This window comes from Xylona heveae, assembly GCF_001619985.1.
Source record: "Xylona heveae TC161 unplaced genomic scaffold L228scaffold_3, whole genome shotgun sequence".
Classification (NCBI taxonomy): Eukaryota; Fungi; Ascomycota; class Xylonomycetes; order Xylonales; family Xylonaceae; genus Xylona; species Xylona heveae.
Window position 1 is genome coordinate 521952 of NW_017264195.1, and position 20013 is coordinate 541964.

Consider the following 20013-nt stretch of genomic DNA (forward strand, 5'->3'; position numbering starts at 1 on the left):
TTTTTGGCTTAACAGACTGCGTGCGTCTTGCCAGTCTTTCCTTGCAGAGAATGAGTTTCACCAGTGTAAATACTACTCCGTCGGTTCCTTCCACTGTTGGTGACGTTCTCTTGGATATGTCTATTAAATGTCAATTTCAACCTGTAGCAAGTAAAACGAGAGCAGTGAGCGGGCGATGAACACCTACCTCTGACGCTCTGCAATCGCCTTTTCATCCATATTGTTCAGGGTCTGTTTAGCCAGTTTAATGTCGGTGAGCCTGTACCAATTAGCGCCTTTTCATCGACATTGAGGGTCTTATAAGGTATAACAGTATAGTAGCACCAAGAATTGGACGTACAGTTGATCACAGCGAGCGCGGCTGAAGTCTTCGCGAACAACAATTCTCATCATTTTCAAACTCTCACTGTGGGGAGCCATGGTGTAGGCGGGCACAATCCAGCCACGCTCACGCAGCTGTCTGGCAATGGCGAATTCATCATAGAGGTGGTTGTCTTCAGGGTTCAACCGGAAAGCAACGAGTGGAAGGCCTCTGCCACCTTGTTGAGACATGATGAGGAAACCCAAATCCTCAAGGCATCGCGAGAGATAGTCGGCGGTACGGGTAAGGTTGCTGCTGTTAATGAGTACTAGCATTTGCACAACGCAACAATAATTACTCACAGCATGATGGCATGGTAGCCCCGCTTCCCAAGCCGGATCATTTGGTAGTACTGACCGATAACCTGAGAAGCTCCCTTGGAAAAGTTCAGAGTAAAAGAGGCCTGGTCTGCGCCGAGATAGTTGATGTTGAAGACTAGCTCCTGTGGAAGGAATTCTGGCGAACGCCAGACAACCCAGCCAACACCAGGATATACCTATTCAACAGTATTAATATCAAATTCCGATATTCAAGATTTGAGAGGCTAACCAGGCCGTATTTATGACCGGACACGTTGATACTGACGACCTTCTCCAAACGGAAATCCCACTGCAGCTTCGGGTCAACAAAAGGCGCGACGAAGCCACCACTGGCAGCGTCGACATGGATTGGAACGTCAAGATTTTTCTCTATCAGCAGATCATTGATTGCCTTGACGTCCTCGTACTCTCCAGTATAGGTCGTCCCAAGAATGGCACAAATACCGATTGTGTTCTCGTCGACCAAGTCGACCGCCTGTTGGGGATCGATCACATAGCGCTCAGGAGTACAGTAAACATACTTTTCCTCGACTTCGAAGTATCGCGCAGCCTTCTCCCAACAGACTTGGACTGCAGAATTCATGACAATGTTGGGCCGATCGTAAGGTTTGCCCTCCGCCTTGCGTTTATTCTGCCACTTTTTCTTCATAGCAAGGGTTGCGAGCATGATTGCCTCAGAGCTGCCAACAGTGCTTGTTCCCATAGATCCTCCGCCTTCTTTATCGGCTGATGGAGCATGGAACATACGAGCAATCATGGAGACACAACGGTTCTGGATCTCGGCACTTTGTGGATATTCCTCGTAATCGATAAAGTTCTTGGAAAATGCATCGGCCATGAGCTTCTCGGCTTCATCCTCCTGAAGTTACGTCAATATATCTGATTTCAAGTATGAGACAGAGGTTACTCCCACCCACCATGTAAGTGGTGACAAAGCTCGCCAGGCTGAAACGATGGTTAGTTTAACGCGGAGGAATGTGAATTGGGGTTTGAAGCCAGAGCGAGGAATACTTAAGAAGGGGATTTCCATCAAGTGAAAGCTCGTCCCTGAACGTATTAATGATATTAGTAATGTCATGCTGATGTCGAAACCTCAGGTCATCGACGGGAGCGAAGAGATGGAGGCTGGACGCTACTAACTTGATCATCCTATAAGCTACGTCCTTCGGCATTTCGGCGTCAGGCATCTCAGCTTTGGGCAGCGCCTGAGCTGCAAAGCGAGATCCGTAGACAGGAGTGGCAGCGCCATCCTCACCAACATCTGAGAGATCAATGTTGTATTGCGAGCTGGTACCCGCCGAAACTGGGGTGAGATGAACCATTGCGTGTGGTAGGCGGTGCGGAGGGAGGTATTCTTGACAGGAAAGGAAGGTTAGAGGTCAAGGACAAATTTTTGGAGGCCGCGTATCTCACAGATGTTGATCAGCTTCGAGAGCTCTATGTAAGGTTTCGTAATTCTGTATGGGCTTGCGAAAATAGTGCAAATAAAGCTGAGCAGTAGGACACAAGACAGCTTGTGGTTCTGGGGGAAGGACTCTACTTGTATGTGGGTTGTACGAGGTCGGATCAAATTGCCGGAGACACGCCTCCTGGCCTGCATGACAACAAGCGCCGCCGGCGAAAGGAGACGTGTCGGCCATTATCACGTTGGTCCATAGCTCTTTGGCACTGGACGGGGGTGCACAGCTCTATTGCGGCCGATTGTCTTCATGTCGTCAATGCTCACCACTAATTCTTGGTCCAGGCGGGACCAAAAGCTTGTTTTCTGCGCCTGGTGGGGGTGAAGCCAACGCAATCACCAGTCCCTTACGTACTAACAATACTGAAGTACCTCTATACCTTCGTACTGAAAAGGACATCCAGGAGTCGAACTTTCGTGCAGGTACCAAAACACCTCCCCTCCCCCGTGCTGTGCTGTACGATGGGGGAGCATTTTCTTAGAAGTAGTGTCACTCGTAGTACTCCGTAGTAGCGGGACTCATACTCCTCGCGGTAGTTACTAGGAAAGGCGTCGCGCCTTACCAGAACGGTATCTCTCCCCGCCAAGGGACCTCGGAGCCTCCGAGCGAGGAAGCTCGCCGTCCCTTCGCTCGAGGCGCTCACCGCTCTCGTCACAGATTGCTCGATAACCACTCGTTATCACTGGCCTTGCCGGCGGGGAAGGTATTCCATCACGTCCGAGGCGTCCCGTAAGTTTTAAAGTTTGGTTCCAAGCAATGTATTTGAGTCCGCTTTTCCACAAAGAGACTTGGAGAAGTTTAGGAGCGCCAGGAGCAAGAAAGTGATATTACAGCGTTAAAATATCTGCCATTATTGATGACTCGATCGATGAATTGAATTCCTCATGCCTTTCTCATCATACTTCTCCATTCAGAAATGTGATGGCTTTCACCTTGTCCCCGTGGGCAAAATCGGCCGCTGCCGTGCCAAGAATTAGCCATTGGTATGATTAGCGAAGATAGCACGAAAGGACGAGTATAAAAAATCATCTAGGTACCTGAAAGCCTTGGGTGCGAGAACAATCGCTGGTGTACTCATACCAACGGAAGTTATTTATCCCATGTATAGTATGATATCGATTATCTTCAAGTCTCTATGGCATGGCCTTTCTACAAGATCTTCCCATGCAAACTGATACTCATACTATTGCGAACATTCTTGTAAACTCCGATAACGTGGCAGTCCATTTTGTTGTAACGTACTTTCGGATGGACCGGCCGTGTAAGAATTTCGGAGTTAAGGGTTAGTGCTGGGCTTGCGATATGATCCATATGTTGCTTCCACTACATGTATCTCTGTCGATGAAGTCGGGTTCCTTCTCGCCTCTCACGGAAGCACCCTTCACACCCCCTCGCCCGTTTATGTGGGTGCGTGGCAGGTGTGGCTTGGTGTACCTTGGGTAACCCTAACGATATTGGCTGGACATTAGGGATATGATTCCTGTGGAGCATTTCTAACTGGGGTATTCATTCGGGCATGCGATACTTCAACGTTTCCATTGCACTCATGGTACTAGGAAAATTTGGTAGGATGAAAGTTTGAGTACAATCTATCCATTCAAGAACGGCTAAAAAAAACATGACACTCTCTCGGATGAGTATCTTTCCATATTTAATACCTGCATATAAAGTTATAAGCCAAAACATCGATTAATTATGGAGATGAAATGTTGTGGAATCTTATATCTTGTATGGAGTTCGTACCGATCGGTCCGCTTGAACGATCGGGTCAATTGGGAAATACGCTACATTAGTTAGTTGACAAGATGACATAATCCCCAGGGGCAAATCAGCATCCTCATAAAACCGATCTGCCATGACGTAGATGTAAGCATGGCAATGTAATATCCAGTATGGCACGCTACGTCGGCTTTGCCGTATATCCGGAAAATCCAAATATTTTTGGTGATATACCTCTGAGCTCGACAAGCGCTTGGTCTCCGAATTTTTTCTCGAAACAAGTGCAATTGGCCCCGAATTGTATGGAATTGATGCAGAGAAACCCCCGAAATCTGTGCCTTGGAAAATTGTGTCATTGGTCAATTAAGGATGGCTCGATGCCAGGCTTGGGGCTCCGTTCGCTCTTCTTGTCCAAGGCACGTGCATTCAACCCGTATTTTCGCCGAAAGTAGATGTATGTATCGGCAAAGACAGAGTATTGACATTGTATAAACGTGCTAGAGGTACTTTTAAATACTTAGTGTAAAGTAGCATACGACCCATTTTATCACCTCCCCATGAAGTTGACAGAAGTACTCAGCGAGGGACTCTACCGAATCGCGATTTTAGGAGGCTCTAATTACTAGACTGAGTATAGTGGGAGTGGCGCCTTAAGTCCTAGTTTTCCCGATTGCAAATTTGAAATATCTCTCTGACTTCAAGAGAGAAAGGCCCAACTCCGAACCCAACCCCATCCTTTTCCTCCTTCCCAACCCCAGTATAACGTGCCGTTGTTCTAAGGCATCTCCAATCTCCTCTCTCTCTTCTTTTCGTGTGTTTTGTTCATAGCGATTTTCCCTCCTCAATTGCATCTTTCGCAATGTCTGCCCAGGCACCTCCTGCTTCTACTGGCTCCGTCAAGCTGGACGCCGCTGTTCAGAAAGCCACTGCTCAGACGCCTGAAAAGCTGAGCGGTCTTGCTCTTTACTCTCGCTTTGCCTTCGCTGGTGCCGTCTGCTGTTCAATCACTCACGGTGCCTTGACTCCTGTCGATGTGTAAGGTTCCTTAATGTTCGCTTTGATGGGAGCGACCGACCGGCAACATGCAAAGTATGCATTTTGTCGCGAGTTTTCGGTCGTTTCAAGTATGAAATCACACCACTGACTTGCTTTTACAGCGTCAAGACCCGTATTCAACTTGACCCGGTCACTTACAACCGCGGTTTGATTGGCAGCTTCCGCCAGGTCGTCGCCAACGAGGGTGCTGGTGCTCTTCTGACTGGTTTTGGCCCTACTGCTGCCGGTTACTTCTTGCAGGGCGCCTTCAAGTTTGGTGGCTATGAGTTCTTCAAGCAACAGGCCATCAACACTGTAGGCTATGAGAATGCTTCGAACAACCGCACTGCTGTCTACCTTGCTTCGGCTGCCGCCGCTGAATTCTTCGCTGACATCGCTCTGTGCCCCTTGGAGGCCACCCGTATCCGTCTTGTGTCTGAGCCCACTTTCGCCTCAGGTCTTATGAGTGGATTCAGCAAGATCGCTAAGACTGAGGGTTTCGGCGCCTTCTACTCTGGTTTTGGCCCCATCTTGTTCAAGCAGTAAGTCTCGCTAGTGGAGTACTTTTAGCTTCCATAAGTTAACGTTGTCTACAGGGTCCCGTACACCATGGCCAAGTTCGTCGTCTTCGAGAAGGTCGTTGAGGCTGTCTACAAGAAGATTGACAAGTCCACTCTTTCCAATGGTTCCCAGACCGTGGTTAACCTTGGCTCCGGTCTTGTTGCTGGTTTCGCTGCTGCCATTATCTCTCAGCCCGCTGATACCATGTTGAGCAAGATCAACAAGACCAAGGGTCTTCCTGGTGAGGGCACTACCTCGCGTTTGATCAAGATCGCCAAGGAGCTTGGCCTCCGTGGAAGCTATGCTGGTATTGGTGCTCGTCTCTTTATGGTTGGTACTCTGACTGCTGGTCAATTCGCCATCTACGGTGATATCAAGAAGGCCTTGGGTGCCACCGGCGGTGTTGAGATCGCCAAATAAAGGAATAACTTTGTAGCTTAATGCCCGTGCCGAGAAAAAGGCAGCATGCATCATGTGGGCTTTCCTTTCGGAGTATAAGCCGCTGGTCTCTGGTATCGAGATGGGAGATGTTGGTTCCTTATTACGATATATTCCCCCAGAGCGCGATTTTCTAGATCTAGACATTTTTAGACCTGATTTATCTTCCAAGATTTGCTATTGTTTAGCAGACTTTCTTTGTACTTTTAGAATTGCGTTTGATAAAGACTTAGACGATATGATAGAAGACAGGTCCATAGAAGAGCTATGTCATAAGAGACTTCTTTTAACCATATCAGATTTTTCCTTGATATCTGAGAATTTTTTGCGATTGATTTCGACGCAGGCATTGGGGAAATGTATGCATGTGACAAAGAAAATCAAGACAAGCTCTTCGATGTGTTTTTGGTAGCTAATGCTCATTTACTCCGAAAAACTCTCCTCACGCACGATGACAGCGAATACCAAAGTGTGCTCGTCGACCCAACCGAGCTGGTCTCTGAAAATAATGAAGCAGCCTCTTCAACTCCACTGAAAACGGGTATAGGGGCCGGATATCTGCCGAGAGTTAGCTGGTTTGAAAACCCGAAGTGATATTAAATGGACCGAGCAAATTGCAGATCGCACTTATTTTGTACTTTAGCAACAAAAGGAATCAGGTAACTCACTCATTATAAATGTTGGCATCACTATTCAAGGTTGCGTTGTTAGTCGTTCGGAGCCCTTCAAACCTACAAGGGGATTGGACGGAGACTCACAAAGATCCAAACTGCTCTCGACCCTTTGCGGCCGAGTTCACCCAGATAGAGACAGAGGCTCCGTTGCAAGCAAACATACCATAACCCTTATTATCGATGATGACTTTGAAAGGTGTCCAACCAAGGATATCCGTCCAAAGCTCGCCTTTGTGGGACTTGCCAACGTACATGCGCTTTTTTGCAGAACCAGCGGTACTCATCACACAAGCCAGCCCATCCGGTCTATCCCAGGATCCTCTCCTTACCCACCCTACACACGTGCGTGCGTCAAAATAATCATCTTGTGTCCCATAAGCATAGAGTTTTCGGGCAAGGATGATGTCGGCCAGTCTTCCGCCGCAACTTGGCCCCTCCGCGTACGGGCCTTTCGTTCCATATAAGTCCCCATAAAAGGGGCACGGGTAGCCATCTTGGCGCAACAGTATTAGACAATAAGCAAGGGTTTTGAAAAACGGCTCTACCGCCGCTTCCATTGTTTGGCCCTTTTGAGTATCGTGATTCCCGACGATTGTCTTGCACGGCAGCGTTAGCATAATGGGACGGATTGCAGATGAGAATGTATCAATCATACTACTGCATTAGCTGGTCGCCTTTCGACCAGGCTGTTCTGGAGTACACTCAAAAGATCACCATTTTTGGTCATTTTTGAGAAGTTATAGAAGAGTGCGACGTCAAACACCGAGTATGGGTGTTCCATCTTATCGAGATATCGCGTCAAAACTTCGACATCACCGTGCCAATACTCTCCTACTGAGAACAAGCCATGCCCAACAGTGCGATCCAAGTGCCCAAGGAACTCATTCATAAAATCCTGCGAAAAGTGCTGCACTGCGTCAAATCGAAAACCCTGAACGCCGGTCTCCTTTACTATCCATTCTCCCCATCTCTTGACATCCTTTCGGACTTCAGGGTCCGCATAGTCGAGATCTGCAAAGAGAAGATAGTCCGCATTTCCGTGCTCATCACCGACAGCCTGCGACCACTGCTTATTTTCTCCGTATATCCGATAGATAGCTTGTCTGTGGTTTTCCGCATTGTAATCGGTTCCGCTGAAATGCTTCCAATTATACTTCTGTGAGCTATATTTATTCTTGCGACCCAAAAAGTCAAACGCCAGCCAGGCTTCGATCTCAAATGGCGCGGTTAATTCCCTATTTCTGTCTATGAAATATTTTAGTCACGCCCCTTGTCCTAATGAGTTTCCTATTCTTACCATTGGGATCCACTTCAACAACTGGGCATCTCTCAGTGCGGTCAGCAGCAGCTTTATGATTCAAAACAGCATCCCAATAGACTTTTACGTCCAACTTGGTGGCCTCATCCATCAGCTGCATCAGCTCTTCCCTTGTTCCCCATTTAGTAGCTCTTGCCCCCTTCTGGTCAAATTCGCCAATGTCGTAGAGATCATAGATATCGTAACCGACGCTGTCAGGGCACCCAGCTTTACAGCCTGGAGGCAACCAAATTGCACTTATTCCCACCGCTTTTAACCCAGCAAGGGCGTTTCGAAGTCGATGCCAATGAGTTTGGCCACCAGGGACGTGCCACTCGAAAGCCTGTAGCAATGTCTCATTTTCAGGGGTTGGCTCCCTGTCTAATCCTCAACTCAGTTCTCCGGGTTTCATCGGGGGGAATGGCGACATTGGACGTAGGAAGCGTAAGTTGCACGGAGACGTACTTGCTTTGCTGCTCATGTTGCTGGTTTGATTTCTGATTCCTGGCAAATTACAGATGCGAGTAAAGACGAGATTGAAGGTGCAGGATCATATTGACAAGTTGGACCATTTTTCCAACGGTATGAGGCGCTGATGGTAAATCCCCTAGCCAGGGTGAGATTTCAGGAAATTAATAACTTTAGGTCAGGCAATGCGTGCTGCGCTATCTTAATCGATTAGCTCTAGTTGAATTAGTGGACATTCGGAAGCTATGTTTAACGATGGTGTTTCAAAATCCCGAGACTGAGCACTTCAAAAAGCTCCTTATGGGTCAATGATATGGACGGATATAGTCACCACGATATCTTTTAAGAATTTATCCTTTAACTGATCCGCCATTCCCGAATATTATTGATTAGTCCCGATGGGGAGTATGCAAGGCTAAGCAGTAGAAATCATACCCAAGCTAAGTCGCACCCGTGGGCGCAGGTGTTCGGTTACATGCAGGTGGTTCTGTACTTCAATGGGTCGGTGTACCTAACGTTTATGCATGACCCACCATTAAGGTCAGGTACCGTCGGTAAGGTAGCTTAGTCCGATTGGTTCCGCTCTTTTGATCATGTACTTACCTAGTACCTTACTTCGGACTCATCTGTATCCTTCTATATCAGAAAACTCCTCGGGACAAGTCAAGCTATTTGCTATTCTTGAGAAACCCCTTCCTTTCAGTAATTGTATGCTTTACTGCCTTACCGAAGGCTCCAAATGGACTCTAAGAGAACTATATCATGCTCTGCGACCTTGGCCGTATAGTTGGATAAGAGCATCTTTGCTTCCTTAATCGGGTGTAGGGGAAAACCGAAATCTTATACTCTAGAAGAGAAGTAGAAGAAGAAGAAGAAAAGGGAGGGGGGGTTTGACGATTCATCACTTGCATCAATATCAATAATGTCATTACGCAAATAAAGCAGTCATAACAGTGTGCGAAAAAAAAACCTGGTTCGCTAACCGTATCTATTCATGTATAATCTGTCTAGACTAGCTTAAACAGTTCACTACAATGTCAAGGGCAAAATGAAGGTCCGTCCAAGTGCGACCCCTCAGACTTTCGTTTTCTGTGCTTACTCTTTCAGCGGCCGCTTTTGACCTTTTCCGACATGCAAATGCTTGAGTGAAGGCATGAGAAGGATAATAAACCTGAGTGGTTCAAACACGCCTTTGACGCGAAACATAATGTCCTTTCTAGTGCTGCGATGTGGAACGGAGATTTGTCCCATCAACTCCTACTGGTTAGGTTAGTCAACTGATGCTTGAAGTTAGGAAGCCGCCTCCTGTTTCTCAGATTGAGTGGACAAAGCTTAATGACGGTTTGCGATCAGCAATACAAAGGGACCGAGCAAAGCCGCTTCGAGGGCTGAGCAATTTTCCCGAGGCAATCTAAAGCCGCCTTCTCACAAAGGAATTACCGAAAGAAAATGAAACATTGCGTTTCACCAATTTGTGAAAGTGTTTCGAGTTCACGTCATTTCGGCAGCTGGATTGGACGTGGAGTGCTGGCGCTTTGCTTGACCTTGCGCGGGACCCTAGGCAATAGATCATAACATCAGTATGCGCGGCATAAATTGTCGTTTTTTCGCTATCTTTAATGCGAAATCTCTCGGTTTATGGTTAGTAATTTAAAAGGTATAGACGTACCTCGAGGTCAGAAGCCGCGAAACTACGCTTCTTGACAAGTGTTCCGTTTGATTTAGCAGCCTTGGGCTTCTTGATACGGATCGGATGTTTCTCTCCTTGCAAGAAGACGTCGTCTGGAAGGTCGTAACTACAAATTCAGGTCCATCAGTAATGAAACGCCAGCGAAGAGACAAGTCAGTCAGCTCACTTGCGAGTATGAACGATACTCAGTGAATTTAGGTCCGGGTTATATTGAGGCCAGTTTGTGCATATGTCTTTGAATTCTTTAGTTTGCCATGATATATCGAGGCTCTTCTTGGCATCTGCAGCATGTTAGCAAAACTTTGCCATGACGGTGCTTCTCATACTTACGTTCAGCGAGCTCTATGCCCACATAATAGGTAGTAGTATAGATCACATGCTTTTCGCTGTCGTCTCGTTCCGCATCCGGATTTCCAACGGACGGCTCCAGACCACTGCCTCCGGCTTGGGCAGCTGCAATATGCCTTGGATCATTTGCTAGATCGGTCGACTCTGTTTGAGTCTCCTTTTCCTGGAATTGCAGGTTGCCGCTGAGGACCTTGTCAATCTCGTCTTCGTTACTGCAATGATGAACCCTGTCATATCCCTTGTTAAAAGGATGTGCAAGCTCTATACTGTCCACAGTTTCCAGGCTAGCGACAAGCAATCTAACTTTTGACTCTACTAGACCAGACCATAGAAGCTGCGCTTCTTTGCTTCTGCTTGCTGCAACAATGCTGAGGTAGTATTTGTAGTCTTGAGTAAAGAATGTGTGCCGACCGAAAAGCTCCTTCCAGGGGACTTGACCGGTAAGTATTTTGTCGGCAATATCTCCAGCCCTGTCGAGTTCGCGGATAATAATTTTCTTGGTCGACATAGTGATATTGTGAGTTGCACACATTGAAGGATATGCTGGTGTTATAATGGGCATGAGATGAAATCGGTCTCCGTTATACACCTGTAGATAGGTTAATTATCGCAGCTATTGAGCGTTTAGAAGAGATTCATCATGTTCAAATACCTTTGGATTCCACACTCTGACTTGAAGCGGGCCATCTTCAATAGGTTTGAGCAATACTGGCTGTGGCCACGCCCATTTGCTCATTATGCGGAAGAACTTTCCGATAATGACAGAGCCAGTTGCGTGAGGGTATAGCTGACACACGCGAGCAACAAGCATTGCCCATGCAACACCACCAGGAAAGCCCATAACATTCGCATATATCGCGCGGCCTAGAATTCCCTTAGTGGCTGAAAACGATGAATTGCGGAATCGCTTACGTTGAGCCCAAAGCTTGATGCCGCGCAGAGCATGCCTGAACGTTTTCTGTTGTGGGACAAGCTCTAGTATCTCGTCTGTGACACGGGTACCATTTAGACAACGTAGATCTCTCTCTTCCACGCCTCGTAAGAGGCTCTTGTCTTTCAATTCCAAGTCTGTTGGTACCTGGGCAACAGCTAGTCTAGCAAAGATCAGGTCGATGCTGATCCCTGAATATTCCATTTTGATAATGGGGACAAATGCATCAGGAACAGGTGTTAGCTCTTCGATTGCTCCGGGAGATGCCATCGATTCGAGTAAGGATGGAAAGTATTCGAAGAAGTCATCGCGTGAAACGTGCCTTGGGACCACCACTAGAGTGTCAATGTCCGAGCCTGCAAACATTTTAGCAGTTGTTCTTGAAAACGGGCGCCTAGCAAAGCCTCCGGCAAGAGGAAACAGCATTCAGCACTCACCTGGTCCGTAAACCCCAAGACGATAGCTGCCATAGGTAAATATTTTACCGCCGGACGACTCAATAGCAGATTGTGGCAAACCCTTTCGCTTGCTCACTTGGCGAACAAATTCGACCGTAACATTTTGCAGGGACTTAAGAACGGTGGTTCTGCAGCAACTAGTCAGTGAAAGTCGCTCATGCGTTGCATATACTGTAGCACACCTCCGTTCTGTCTCTTCAGCGCTTTCGAAATTGTTCTCTCTTTTCAACTCTGCTATCAGCGCATCATTGGCTGCCAGCTCCTTTGGGGAAGGGAGCGCCGTAGAAACGGCAGGAGTGACCCCCCACTGGCGGGTCTGCTGAGCAGCCATGAAATATGCAGGCGTTACGGATTCAACTGCGAAGACTCTGATAGAAAGGGCGTTTCGATTTCGGAATGTAGGCCAGAAGAAAACTGACGAACTGACGGAATTTTAGCTGCATTATAAATGCGCAAAAAGGAACCTTTGTAAACTTACTATCGTGCATGCAGGATTTGTGTTCTTGTCTAATTGCAAAGCGCTGAGTCGTCTTCCTTGAACTCTCCATCACAGCAGCAGGAAGAAAGAACAACTTCTGGATCTCTCTGCGCGCGTGGCCACTGTGCTTCACCGTAAACGCCAAATCACCCGATTAGGCCTTATCGATAGAGAGGCATCTTTAAATTTGCCGGCTCCAAATCTTACTCGAAATGCTGCAAATTAATATCGGCAAGGTCCTTCTCTTATCACATATGAAACTTGGCTATTGACATCATAGGAGCATTGCGTTATTAACTATGTGCAATGTAATATATCTTGAAGATATAGTGCCCATCAACTGGTTGATTTCCCATTAATGATTTGTTTCGACTTTGAAGCCGATGTTGTCAATCGTCCCTTTCCCCCCTTCAGAAACTTAGCCAGTATGTTTACAGATATCTGCGGCCTTCACAAAGCTTTTAATCTCTTTCATACACAATTTTATAAAGCATCATCGTTTCGTTTTCGCAATCATCCAGCGCTTACCTCCCAGTCTTGGGCCGCAAGCAGACTGACAGCGTGCCTGAAACATCCGGGAAGATTTTGTAAGTAGTGAATGAAACGATAGCAGATGAATCAGAGATAAATCCTGATCAGAAAGAAGCCGAGTTCTTCAGTGGACGCGATGATAATCGGAAGAAGAGCTTCCATGGTCTCATGATAAAAGTCCCTGATAGATGGTGCAAAAGGGCAAGTACATCTGGATTGTTCACCCAATTCACCGGTCTGTTCCTTTCCCGTTCAATAATATCAAATGTCTTTTCGAGCAACCCAATAATAATATCTTCCTAAGGAATATTAGTGGATGTGGGACTATTCCCCATGAGAGGTTATTTTGGTGGGTATCAATTAAGGCTCGTGGACATTTGGTTAAGAGGGTCCGGGACTCAGGGACCTGACCCTGGTCACGTTCATGGTGTATCTTGTTATATTCAACATCTAACTTAAATTTTTTTTTTTTGGTAAACCATGGCACGTCTCCGTGATTTGTTGGGTTCGAAGAAGGTATTAATATCTCTACTGATCAAGATATTTCGTTCAATTTTCCTAGCCTCGGTACGGGAGGTAAAGTACTTTTGGAACGACCGCGGCAAACGCCTGAAATACACTACGTAGCATGAATGCATCGTCTCGTAATGAAAGAGATTCGTACCTCATCAGAATAACCCATTCAATTATCAAGGGGTTTCTACTAACTTACATGAAAGAATAAGAACCGGCGCTTACTCGTTATCTGTATCCCTCTTATTTCTCATTCCAATATTCCGTGAGTGTAGTCAAATTCAGCACAAGACTACGCTCCTTCAATCGATCATTGCAGTGGAACCTTTGACAAGTGCTGTTTTCAGGGTTATTTGCAGAATGTCACAAGGCGCCTCTCAAGAGCCTGAAGCCACTCTGTCACAACCCTTCGCGGAGCGAGGCGCTTTTGAAAAGGCTGTGCAGCGTAACCCTCATCCCGAATTTAAAAAGGTCGAGGCCTCACGGCCCGGTTGGCGAGAAGATGTTGAATTCAACTACACTAAGACTAAAAGTCCCGAATGGAAACCGGGCCAAGGGGGAAATGACAATGGAGAAAGTTTGAATAAGGAACACATCCAAATTGACCCCTACGAAGAAGGAAGACCAGCCGTATATAACTACAAATTACTGATATCTGGGATCATACCTCGGCCAATTGGGTTCATAAGCACTTGTTCCGGAGATGGTAAGATATCTCCAGCGCCCCAATATAATCACGCATTGCGGATAGACCGTAACCATTCGCGATAGGAAGGTCAACAAATCTTGCTCCTATGAGCTATTTTCAAGTGGTCAATCATGATCCCCCAGTCTTCACCGTTGGGTTTTCCGGAGGACTGGAAAATGCAAAGGACAGTCTCCGGAACTTGACGGAAACTAAAGAATGTGTGTTTTGGAATGCTTTTTATTTTCAAGGCGCCAAATTATTGTGACTTTCATAATAACCTCCTGACCGAGTCCAGGTGTTATCAACATTATCTCGGAACATTTTATAGAGGCAGCGAACTTCACCTCCATCACTGCGCCTTATGGGGTTTCAGAATGGGCCTTGACTGGTTTGCATCCCGAACCTTGCTCAACAGTGAAGGCTTCCCGTGTCAAGGAATCAATATTTTCCGTCGAAGGAATGCTTGTACAAACGCATGAATTCTCGAGCCGAGCTGATCCTGGGAAAAAGACTGGTGTGCTGGCAATCATTGAAGGGACCAGATTCTGGGTTCGTGAAGATGCAATTAACAAGGAAAAAAACATCATAGATCCAGCAGTATGTCGACGCCAAACTTCAATTATTTGGGTTATCTAACGCTGGACGTGACTTTCTAGGTACTACGGCCGATGAGTCGCCTCGGTGGTATAGGCTATGGGCGCCTGGTCGAAGGGATCGAAATACCACGGCCAGAATGGAAGGAATTCCTCGTATCTGAAGACTTTCAAAAATTAATACAACCAAAAGCGGACGGCCAGTAGAACAGGGAATAAGGAAGAGTACTAAATTCTATATCCTTTATCTGGATGATCGAGTTATAATAACTTCTCTGGATTGGGACGGAAGCGAGATGATGAAACAGCTAAAATTGCCATGTTTTGAAAGAGGAGCTTTTCTTTGCATAATTATTTATAGAGATTGTATTTTTAGAGAGGCATGTAATTTGCCTATGGCATAAGGGTTTTCCTGAGCATTTTCCGTCTGTAAAAACAAGTTCGCCACGGGTCGGGTAAACGAAGAAAGTCCGCTGCATGCCATATCATTCGAGAGAGGAAGAGGTAATTAGCCTATGGTCGATGAATTAAACCTTGTATTCCTCTAAAGATTTCCCTGTGCTGATTCAATTTTATTAATCGGAAAGTTTTGGATACCCTTTGCAAACAAAGCCCGTAATATATATAGGTAATTACCGAGTGCTCGATACAGTAGTCTTTCGGCTCCGCGATGTTGTTTGTGGCCAACCGTTGCAATCTACTTATTACTGTAACCCTTTGTATGTCAGCGCTGTTGACTCAGCCTCACTCCTCGCAAGTCGATGGCTGTTGATTAGTCCACCGTCACTATAGTCTTTGGACTTGCTTGTTTCTCGGCCTTCCCGACCGACCGGCTTCTACACATACTCCTTGAAACAGGTGTCTCGCGTCTGTTCATATATTACGGACTTGATGAGCTCACGATTCAGGAACCTCGGGTTTGGCTCCAAACGGAAGTCCTCTGGCAACGTTCAGACGGAGAGTACCCCACCACCGGTAGCAAACAGCACACTTCCTGTTGGCACCGCACCTCCGTCTGGAGCCAACTCCTCAAATTCCAGTCTTCCTATGAATCCACACAATCCGTTGGGAAGGCCCCCATCGTACACTCCCCCAAATCCTGGTCATCTCGGTGCTCCTCCGCCCCATGTTGGTCGACCAACGAGTCCGATACCTCCTCAGCAAATTGGGCACCCTCCCGCAACTCAGTCAGGATATGGCTATTCCCCCCAACCATATCCAGCAATGAGAACTCCGCAGATGCCTTCAAGACCGTACGGTGGGACCTATGCGATTCCCAATCAGCAGTTCCAGGCACCCGTTGAAGTTGAAGACGCCGCGAGGAGCAAGGCTCAGCTTATTGTTGGCATTGATTTTGTAAGGCTGGGCGGTCGTCCTTTTTAATCGCTATTCTCTGACTTTTTAATACTAGGGCACAACCTTTTCCGGCGTGGCCTTTGCATTTGCGACCAACAACGAAGTGAAAGAAGACATCATCACGGAATGGCCTGGTGCTGGAAACCAGACTAAGCAGAAGGCAATTACACTTCCCGCTTCAAAGATCGTCAACTAACCTAGACAGATCCCCACTGTTCTCTATTACGATCAGTATCAAAAAGTTGTGGGATGGGGCCCAGATATTGCCGACGCTCTCGCGCCCACTGGCTATCCCAAACTTGGCGTTCAGAAAGTAGAATGGTTCAAGCTGCAGCTTATGTTATCCGGAAACACATACATTGATCCTATAAACCTTCCTCCTCTGCCGCCTGGGAAATCCGAGATCGACGTTGCGGCCGATTACCTTTTCAAACTTCGGCAGGCTATGAGGAATCAATTGCAGAAGACCCTTGGCGAAGTTTTCAATAGAGAAGAACGCAACATTAAATACTTTCTCACAGTTCCTGCCATCTGGAATGATGCAGGGAAGGCTGCCACCCGAGCCGCTGCTATCCAAGCTGGTTTTCTACGAGACGAGAACGATAACCGACTTACTTTAGTGACTGAACCCGAGGCTGCGGCCATGTTCTGCTCCAAGACTGGTCTCCTCAATCTCAAAATCCACGATGCTGTTTTGATAGTAGACTGCGGTGGAGGGACTGTTGATTTGATAGCCTATGAAGTTGAAGAAGAGCAGCCATTTACTGTGGCAGAATGTACTGCAGGGTCTGGAGATTCTTGTGGTTCTACGGCGCTCAATCGAAATTTCAGTAATATTTTACGCGCGAAAATCCGTAAAATGAAGCTTCCGGATGGATCGAAGACAGCTGGAAAGGTGTATGCGAAATGCATAATGGACTTTGAAAACAGGATCAAAGCTGACTTCAGGAACAACGGTCAAAAGTGGGCCGTCGATGTTGGCATTGAAGCCGAATTTCCTGAGGCTGGGATAGAGGAAGGGTACATGACGTTCACAAATGAGGAGATTCTACAGTGCTTCGAACCCGTTGTCAATCGAATACTTGAGTTGGTTCGAAATCAAATTATTGCGATCCAAGCTCAAAATAGGGCTTTACAGGTATGAATTCTTCTGTTTCAGGCCTATTCTATCGCTAATTTGATTAGAATGTGCTCGTGGTCGGCGGCTTTGGTGCGTCCGAATATCTCTTCCAGCAGATTAAGCTTCATGTGCCTCCACAATTCCAGTCAAAGGTCGTTCGACCTATGGACTCTGTTGCTGCCATAGTCAAGGGCGCAGTCACTGCAGGAATCACTGAAAGGGTCATTACTTCACGAGTTGCTCGTCGACACTACCTTATGGCTACTCTGCAACCTTTCAAGGAAGGCCATCATCCAGAGCAGTACCGTGTCCCATCACTGGATGGTAAAGATAGATGTAAATATACTCGGCAAATATTTGTTCAGAAGGGCCAAAGAGTAAAGATCGGTGAGCCGGTGAAAGTCTCTTTTTTCCGACAAGTCGCACCCGGCGCAACTCTCATGTACGAGGATATCCTCTATGCTTGCGACGACGATGTCTGCCCGGAGTATACCAAAGACCCACGTAAGTTCGCTTTCGATTGACACCTTGATCAAACACTCATATTCTCTACAGGGATCAAGGAGGTTGTTACGCTCACCTCAGACCTGTCTCGGAAAAACTTGGAGAAAGACTTCGAAAGGATGGATACGCCACAAGGCACATTTTACAGAGTTTACTTTGACATATATCTTACACTTGATGGTAGCGAGTTCAATGCAGAACTGGTTTGCCAAGGCGAAGTTATGGGCCGCTGCACCGCAAAGTTTCGATAGATGTTCCCATTTCCGCATGAAATACTTATTTTATGGCTTTTTGGACATTATGCTCACGCTCTTTGCTCAAGGCTTTATACCTATATCAAATGTTCTCAGCATCTGTCATCATAGCGGGTTATCCTTCCAATATTGCAATCCATTTTATTTCAATTTTCGGTTTTTGATATGCTACTTATACTTGCTTTACGTTTTCGTCAGTAAGCTGAAGTCAAGCCATAGTTCTTCCGATAGCAAAGAGGTATGTTACCTTTATGAGCAATTTTTTTCGACTCCAAGATCCTTTGCGCTGGAAATGCCGGCAATTACTCGGTACTCTTGTGCTACCTCCGGCTATCTAATTGATAATCAAACTAAGAGTGCTTCTGAAGCAATGCCACTTTTACGACGAGATATTCTGACATAGTGCAGGTCTAAATTATACGGCCTACGAAAATGGCGTACTATCGCATCCCGCAGACAGCCACGATTGAATTATCATTTGTGCTAGTACGCGTGCAGATATCTTTTTATACAATTTTGCTATGGAATGGGTAGGCAGAGGCATTGGCTTTCAGAAGTACGTTCGCCCTGCAACAAATAAATGAAGTTGGGCATAGAGCAATGTAGCATGTCGAATATAATACGGCGGTGGTTGTCGTCAATCTATCCTTGTTCTAAAATGCTCAGCTCTGCTCAGCCCTTTCCGTCTCCTTAGGGGGAAGGAACCTTGACTTTGTTGGGTACTTTTCTGCATTCCTTCCTGATGTGGGTATGGAAGCCAATGGCAATATTCCTTTTTCTCCTCTATCGCAAAGCCAACCTTAAAATCAACATGTCTTTCTTTTATTGATGGCCTTTCGAGTAGTGGCCGGATGCTTTCGGCGACGTGCGTTCTACTCGCGTTCCTTCGTTATTACTTCGTTATCCATTTTAGTCTTTATTACGTGTTTGGCTGAAGGAGCCCAAAATGCTTTGCCCTTACGAAGTCACCGGACAGGAAGACGCGAAGCGGATACAGTTCCTCTACAGATCACGAACAACTGCCCTGAAATAATATATCCTGGAATTATCACCCAATCAGGATTTGCTCCTGGGTTCGGCGGGTTTCAGCTCATGCCGGGTGCCCAGGAGTCATTGACGATAGGCTCAGATTGGCAAGGGCGTGTATGGGGTCGGACAAATTGTAGCTTCAACGCGGATGGAACGGGTCCAGCTAACAATGGCGGGAACAATGGAGGTGGACAAGCCTGTGCCACTGGTGACTGCAATGGAGTACTGAATTGCATGGTGACTGTAAGTCCGAGAAAGAATTTTCTTAAGCATAGCGGTTAATTCTCCTGGCAGGGAAATACTCCAGTGACGCTCGCTGAGTTTACTCTGGCCTCTTCTACTGGGCAGACATTTTACGATATCTCTCTCGTTGACGGTTACAATTTACCTATTGCGATCGTTTCACTTCATGCGGAGTCAGGTATTGCTGATATTGAGAACATTCCATCAAACCTCACCAACCCAATTTGCATTGGTACAGCCGGACTTCTCGCAGCGCAGGGCTGGGACCCTTATACTAGCGGAGCAACAGACTATGCGGCGTTACTCGGAACAAATTCATCATTTCCTCTTCCTTTTGACCAGCAGGTCACGGTCAACGATGTTTCCTCATGGTGCCCGTGGGACCTACAATTAGACCCGCCAACAAGTCCTCAGGATGGCGTATATTCTTATCCGGATAACAGCATACAAAGGCCGATTTTCGACCCCTGCTACTCCGCTTGTGCAAAATGGAGTCAGCCTGGGGATTGCTGCACCGGCGAATATAACAGCCCTGGCGCGTGTAAGCCTAGTGCTTATAGCAGAGATGCAAAGAAAATCTGCCCAGATGCATACAGTTACGGTAAGGTTTCTTGTTTCTTTTTTCTGTAAGCTATCACTGCTCACTAGTGTCTCAGCGTTCGACGACCAAACTTCGACATTCATCATTCCGTCGGGTGGTGGATTTGGTGTAGTTTTTTGTCCAGAGGGAAGATCCACGACAATACTCAGTACCACTACTCCTGCCGAAGCGCAGCTGCTTTCAGGCTCAGAGTATAAAGCTTACAGAAAGGCTACCGTTCAAAAAAACGTGGCCTTTCAGGCGGTCAATATCTCGTACAAGAGAAAATGGCCGCATCTTGCCGCGGCTGGCTTGATTTTTGTTATTTTGACGGGTTTGTGAAATCAAATCCCTTTGTTCATCG

At 46.7% G+C, this 20013-nt stretch overlaps 7 protein-coding genes across 7 annotated transcripts in view; 4 read left to right on the top strand and 3 right to left on the bottom strand.

Moving 5' to 3' along the window:
* L228DRAFT_244979 (glutamate decarboxylase) overlaps window positions 1–2281 on the bottom strand; it is a 2312-nt gene extending 31 nt beyond the window's left edge. The window contains exons 1-9 of the mRNA XM_018332055.1: window positions 2095–2281; window positions 1822–2035; window positions 1693–1728; window positions 1599–1626; window positions 911–1540; window positions 664–857; window positions 341–613; window positions 188–259; window positions 1–120 (exon numbers count right to left, since the gene is read on the bottom strand). The exon at window positions 1–120 is cut by the window's left edge and continues 31 nt beyond it. Coding sequence (XP_018189656.1) covers window positions 9–120; window positions 188–259; window positions 341–613; window positions 664–857; window positions 911–1540; window positions 1599–1626; window positions 1693–1728; window positions 1822–2003 — 1527 coding nt within the window. The 5' untranslated portion in view covers window positions 2004–2035; window positions 2095–2281 and the 3' untranslated portion in view covers window positions 1–8. The remainder of the gene's footprint in view (window positions 121–187; window positions 260–340; window positions 614–663; window positions 858–910; window positions 1541–1598; window positions 1627–1692; window positions 1729–1821; window positions 2036–2094) is intronic.
* Window positions 2282–4033: 1752 nt separating this feature from the next.
* On the top strand, window positions 4034–5876 carry L228DRAFT_252582 (mitochondrial carrier; the record flags this gene model as incomplete). The annotated part of the gene is made up of 4 exons (XM_018333699.1): window positions 4034–4057; window positions 4732–4895; window positions 5018–5437; window positions 5492–5876. The coding sequence occupies 4 exons, from the start codon at window positions 4034–4036 to the stop codon at window positions 5874–5876; spliced, it is 993 nt and encodes a 330-aa protein (XP_018189657.1).
* Window positions 5877–6558: 682 nt separating this feature from the next.
* On the bottom strand, window positions 6559–8346 carry L228DRAFT_266463 (glycoside hydrolase family 13 protein; the record flags this gene model as incomplete). The annotated part of the gene is made up of 5 exons (XM_018334862.1): window positions 6559–6583; window positions 6653–7164; window positions 7224–7813; window positions 7866–8246; window positions 8331–8346. The coding sequence occupies 5 exons, from the start codon at window positions 8344–8346 to the stop codon at window positions 6559–6561; spliced, it is 1524 nt and encodes a 507-aa protein (XP_018189658.1).
* A 1471-nt stretch (window positions 8347–9817) lies between these two features.
* L228DRAFT_244983 (putative poly(A) polymerase pla1) lies at window positions 9818–12132 on the bottom strand. The gene is made up of 7 exons (XM_018332056.1): window positions 11943–12132; window positions 11740–11888; window positions 11284–11658; window positions 11024–11235; window positions 10354–10960; window positions 10190–10304; window positions 9818–10129 (listed from the first exon to the last, which is right to left on the bottom strand). Exons 1-7 carry the CDS (start codon window positions 12089–12091, stop codon window positions 9976–9978), a joined length of 1761 nt encoding a protein of 586 aa, XP_018189659.1. The 5' UTR covers window positions 12092–12132; the 3' UTR covers window positions 9818–9975.
* Window positions 12133–13412: 1280 nt separating this feature from the next.
* L228DRAFT_244984 (hypothetical protein) lies at window positions 13413–15065 on the top strand. Its single transcript, XM_018332057.1, has 4 exons — window positions 13413–13988; window positions 14054–14188; window positions 14266–14567; window positions 14627–15065. The coding sequence occupies exons 1-4, from the start codon at window positions 13643–13645 to the stop codon at window positions 14768–14770; spliced, it is 927 nt and encodes a 308-aa protein (XP_018189660.1). The 5' UTR covers window positions 13413–13642; the 3' UTR covers window positions 14771–15065.
* A 169-nt stretch (window positions 15066–15234) lies between these two features.
* L228DRAFT_218472 (actin-like ATPase domain-containing protein) lies at window positions 15235–18209 on the top strand. The gene is given in 5 exon segments (XM_018330186.1): window positions 15235–15919; window positions 15975–16106; window positions 16125–17057; window positions 17105–17543; window positions 17595–18209. 5 exon segments carry the CDS (start codon window positions 15455–15457, stop codon window positions 17792–17794), a joined length of 2169 nt encoding a protein of 722 aa, XP_018189661.1. The 5' UTR covers window positions 15235–15454; the 3' UTR covers window positions 17795–18209.
* A 416-nt stretch (window positions 18210–18625) lies between these two features.
* L228DRAFT_209385 (Osmotin, thaumatin-like protein) lies at window positions 18626–19991 on the top strand (the record flags this gene model as incomplete). Its single annotated transcript, XM_018329810.1, has 3 exons — window positions 18626–19069; window positions 19121–19670; window positions 19726–19991. 3 exons carry the CDS (start codon window positions 18626–18628, stop codon window positions 19989–19991), a joined length of 1260 nt encoding a protein of 419 aa, XP_018189662.1.
* Between the last annotated feature and the right edge of the window lie 22 nt (window positions 19992–20013).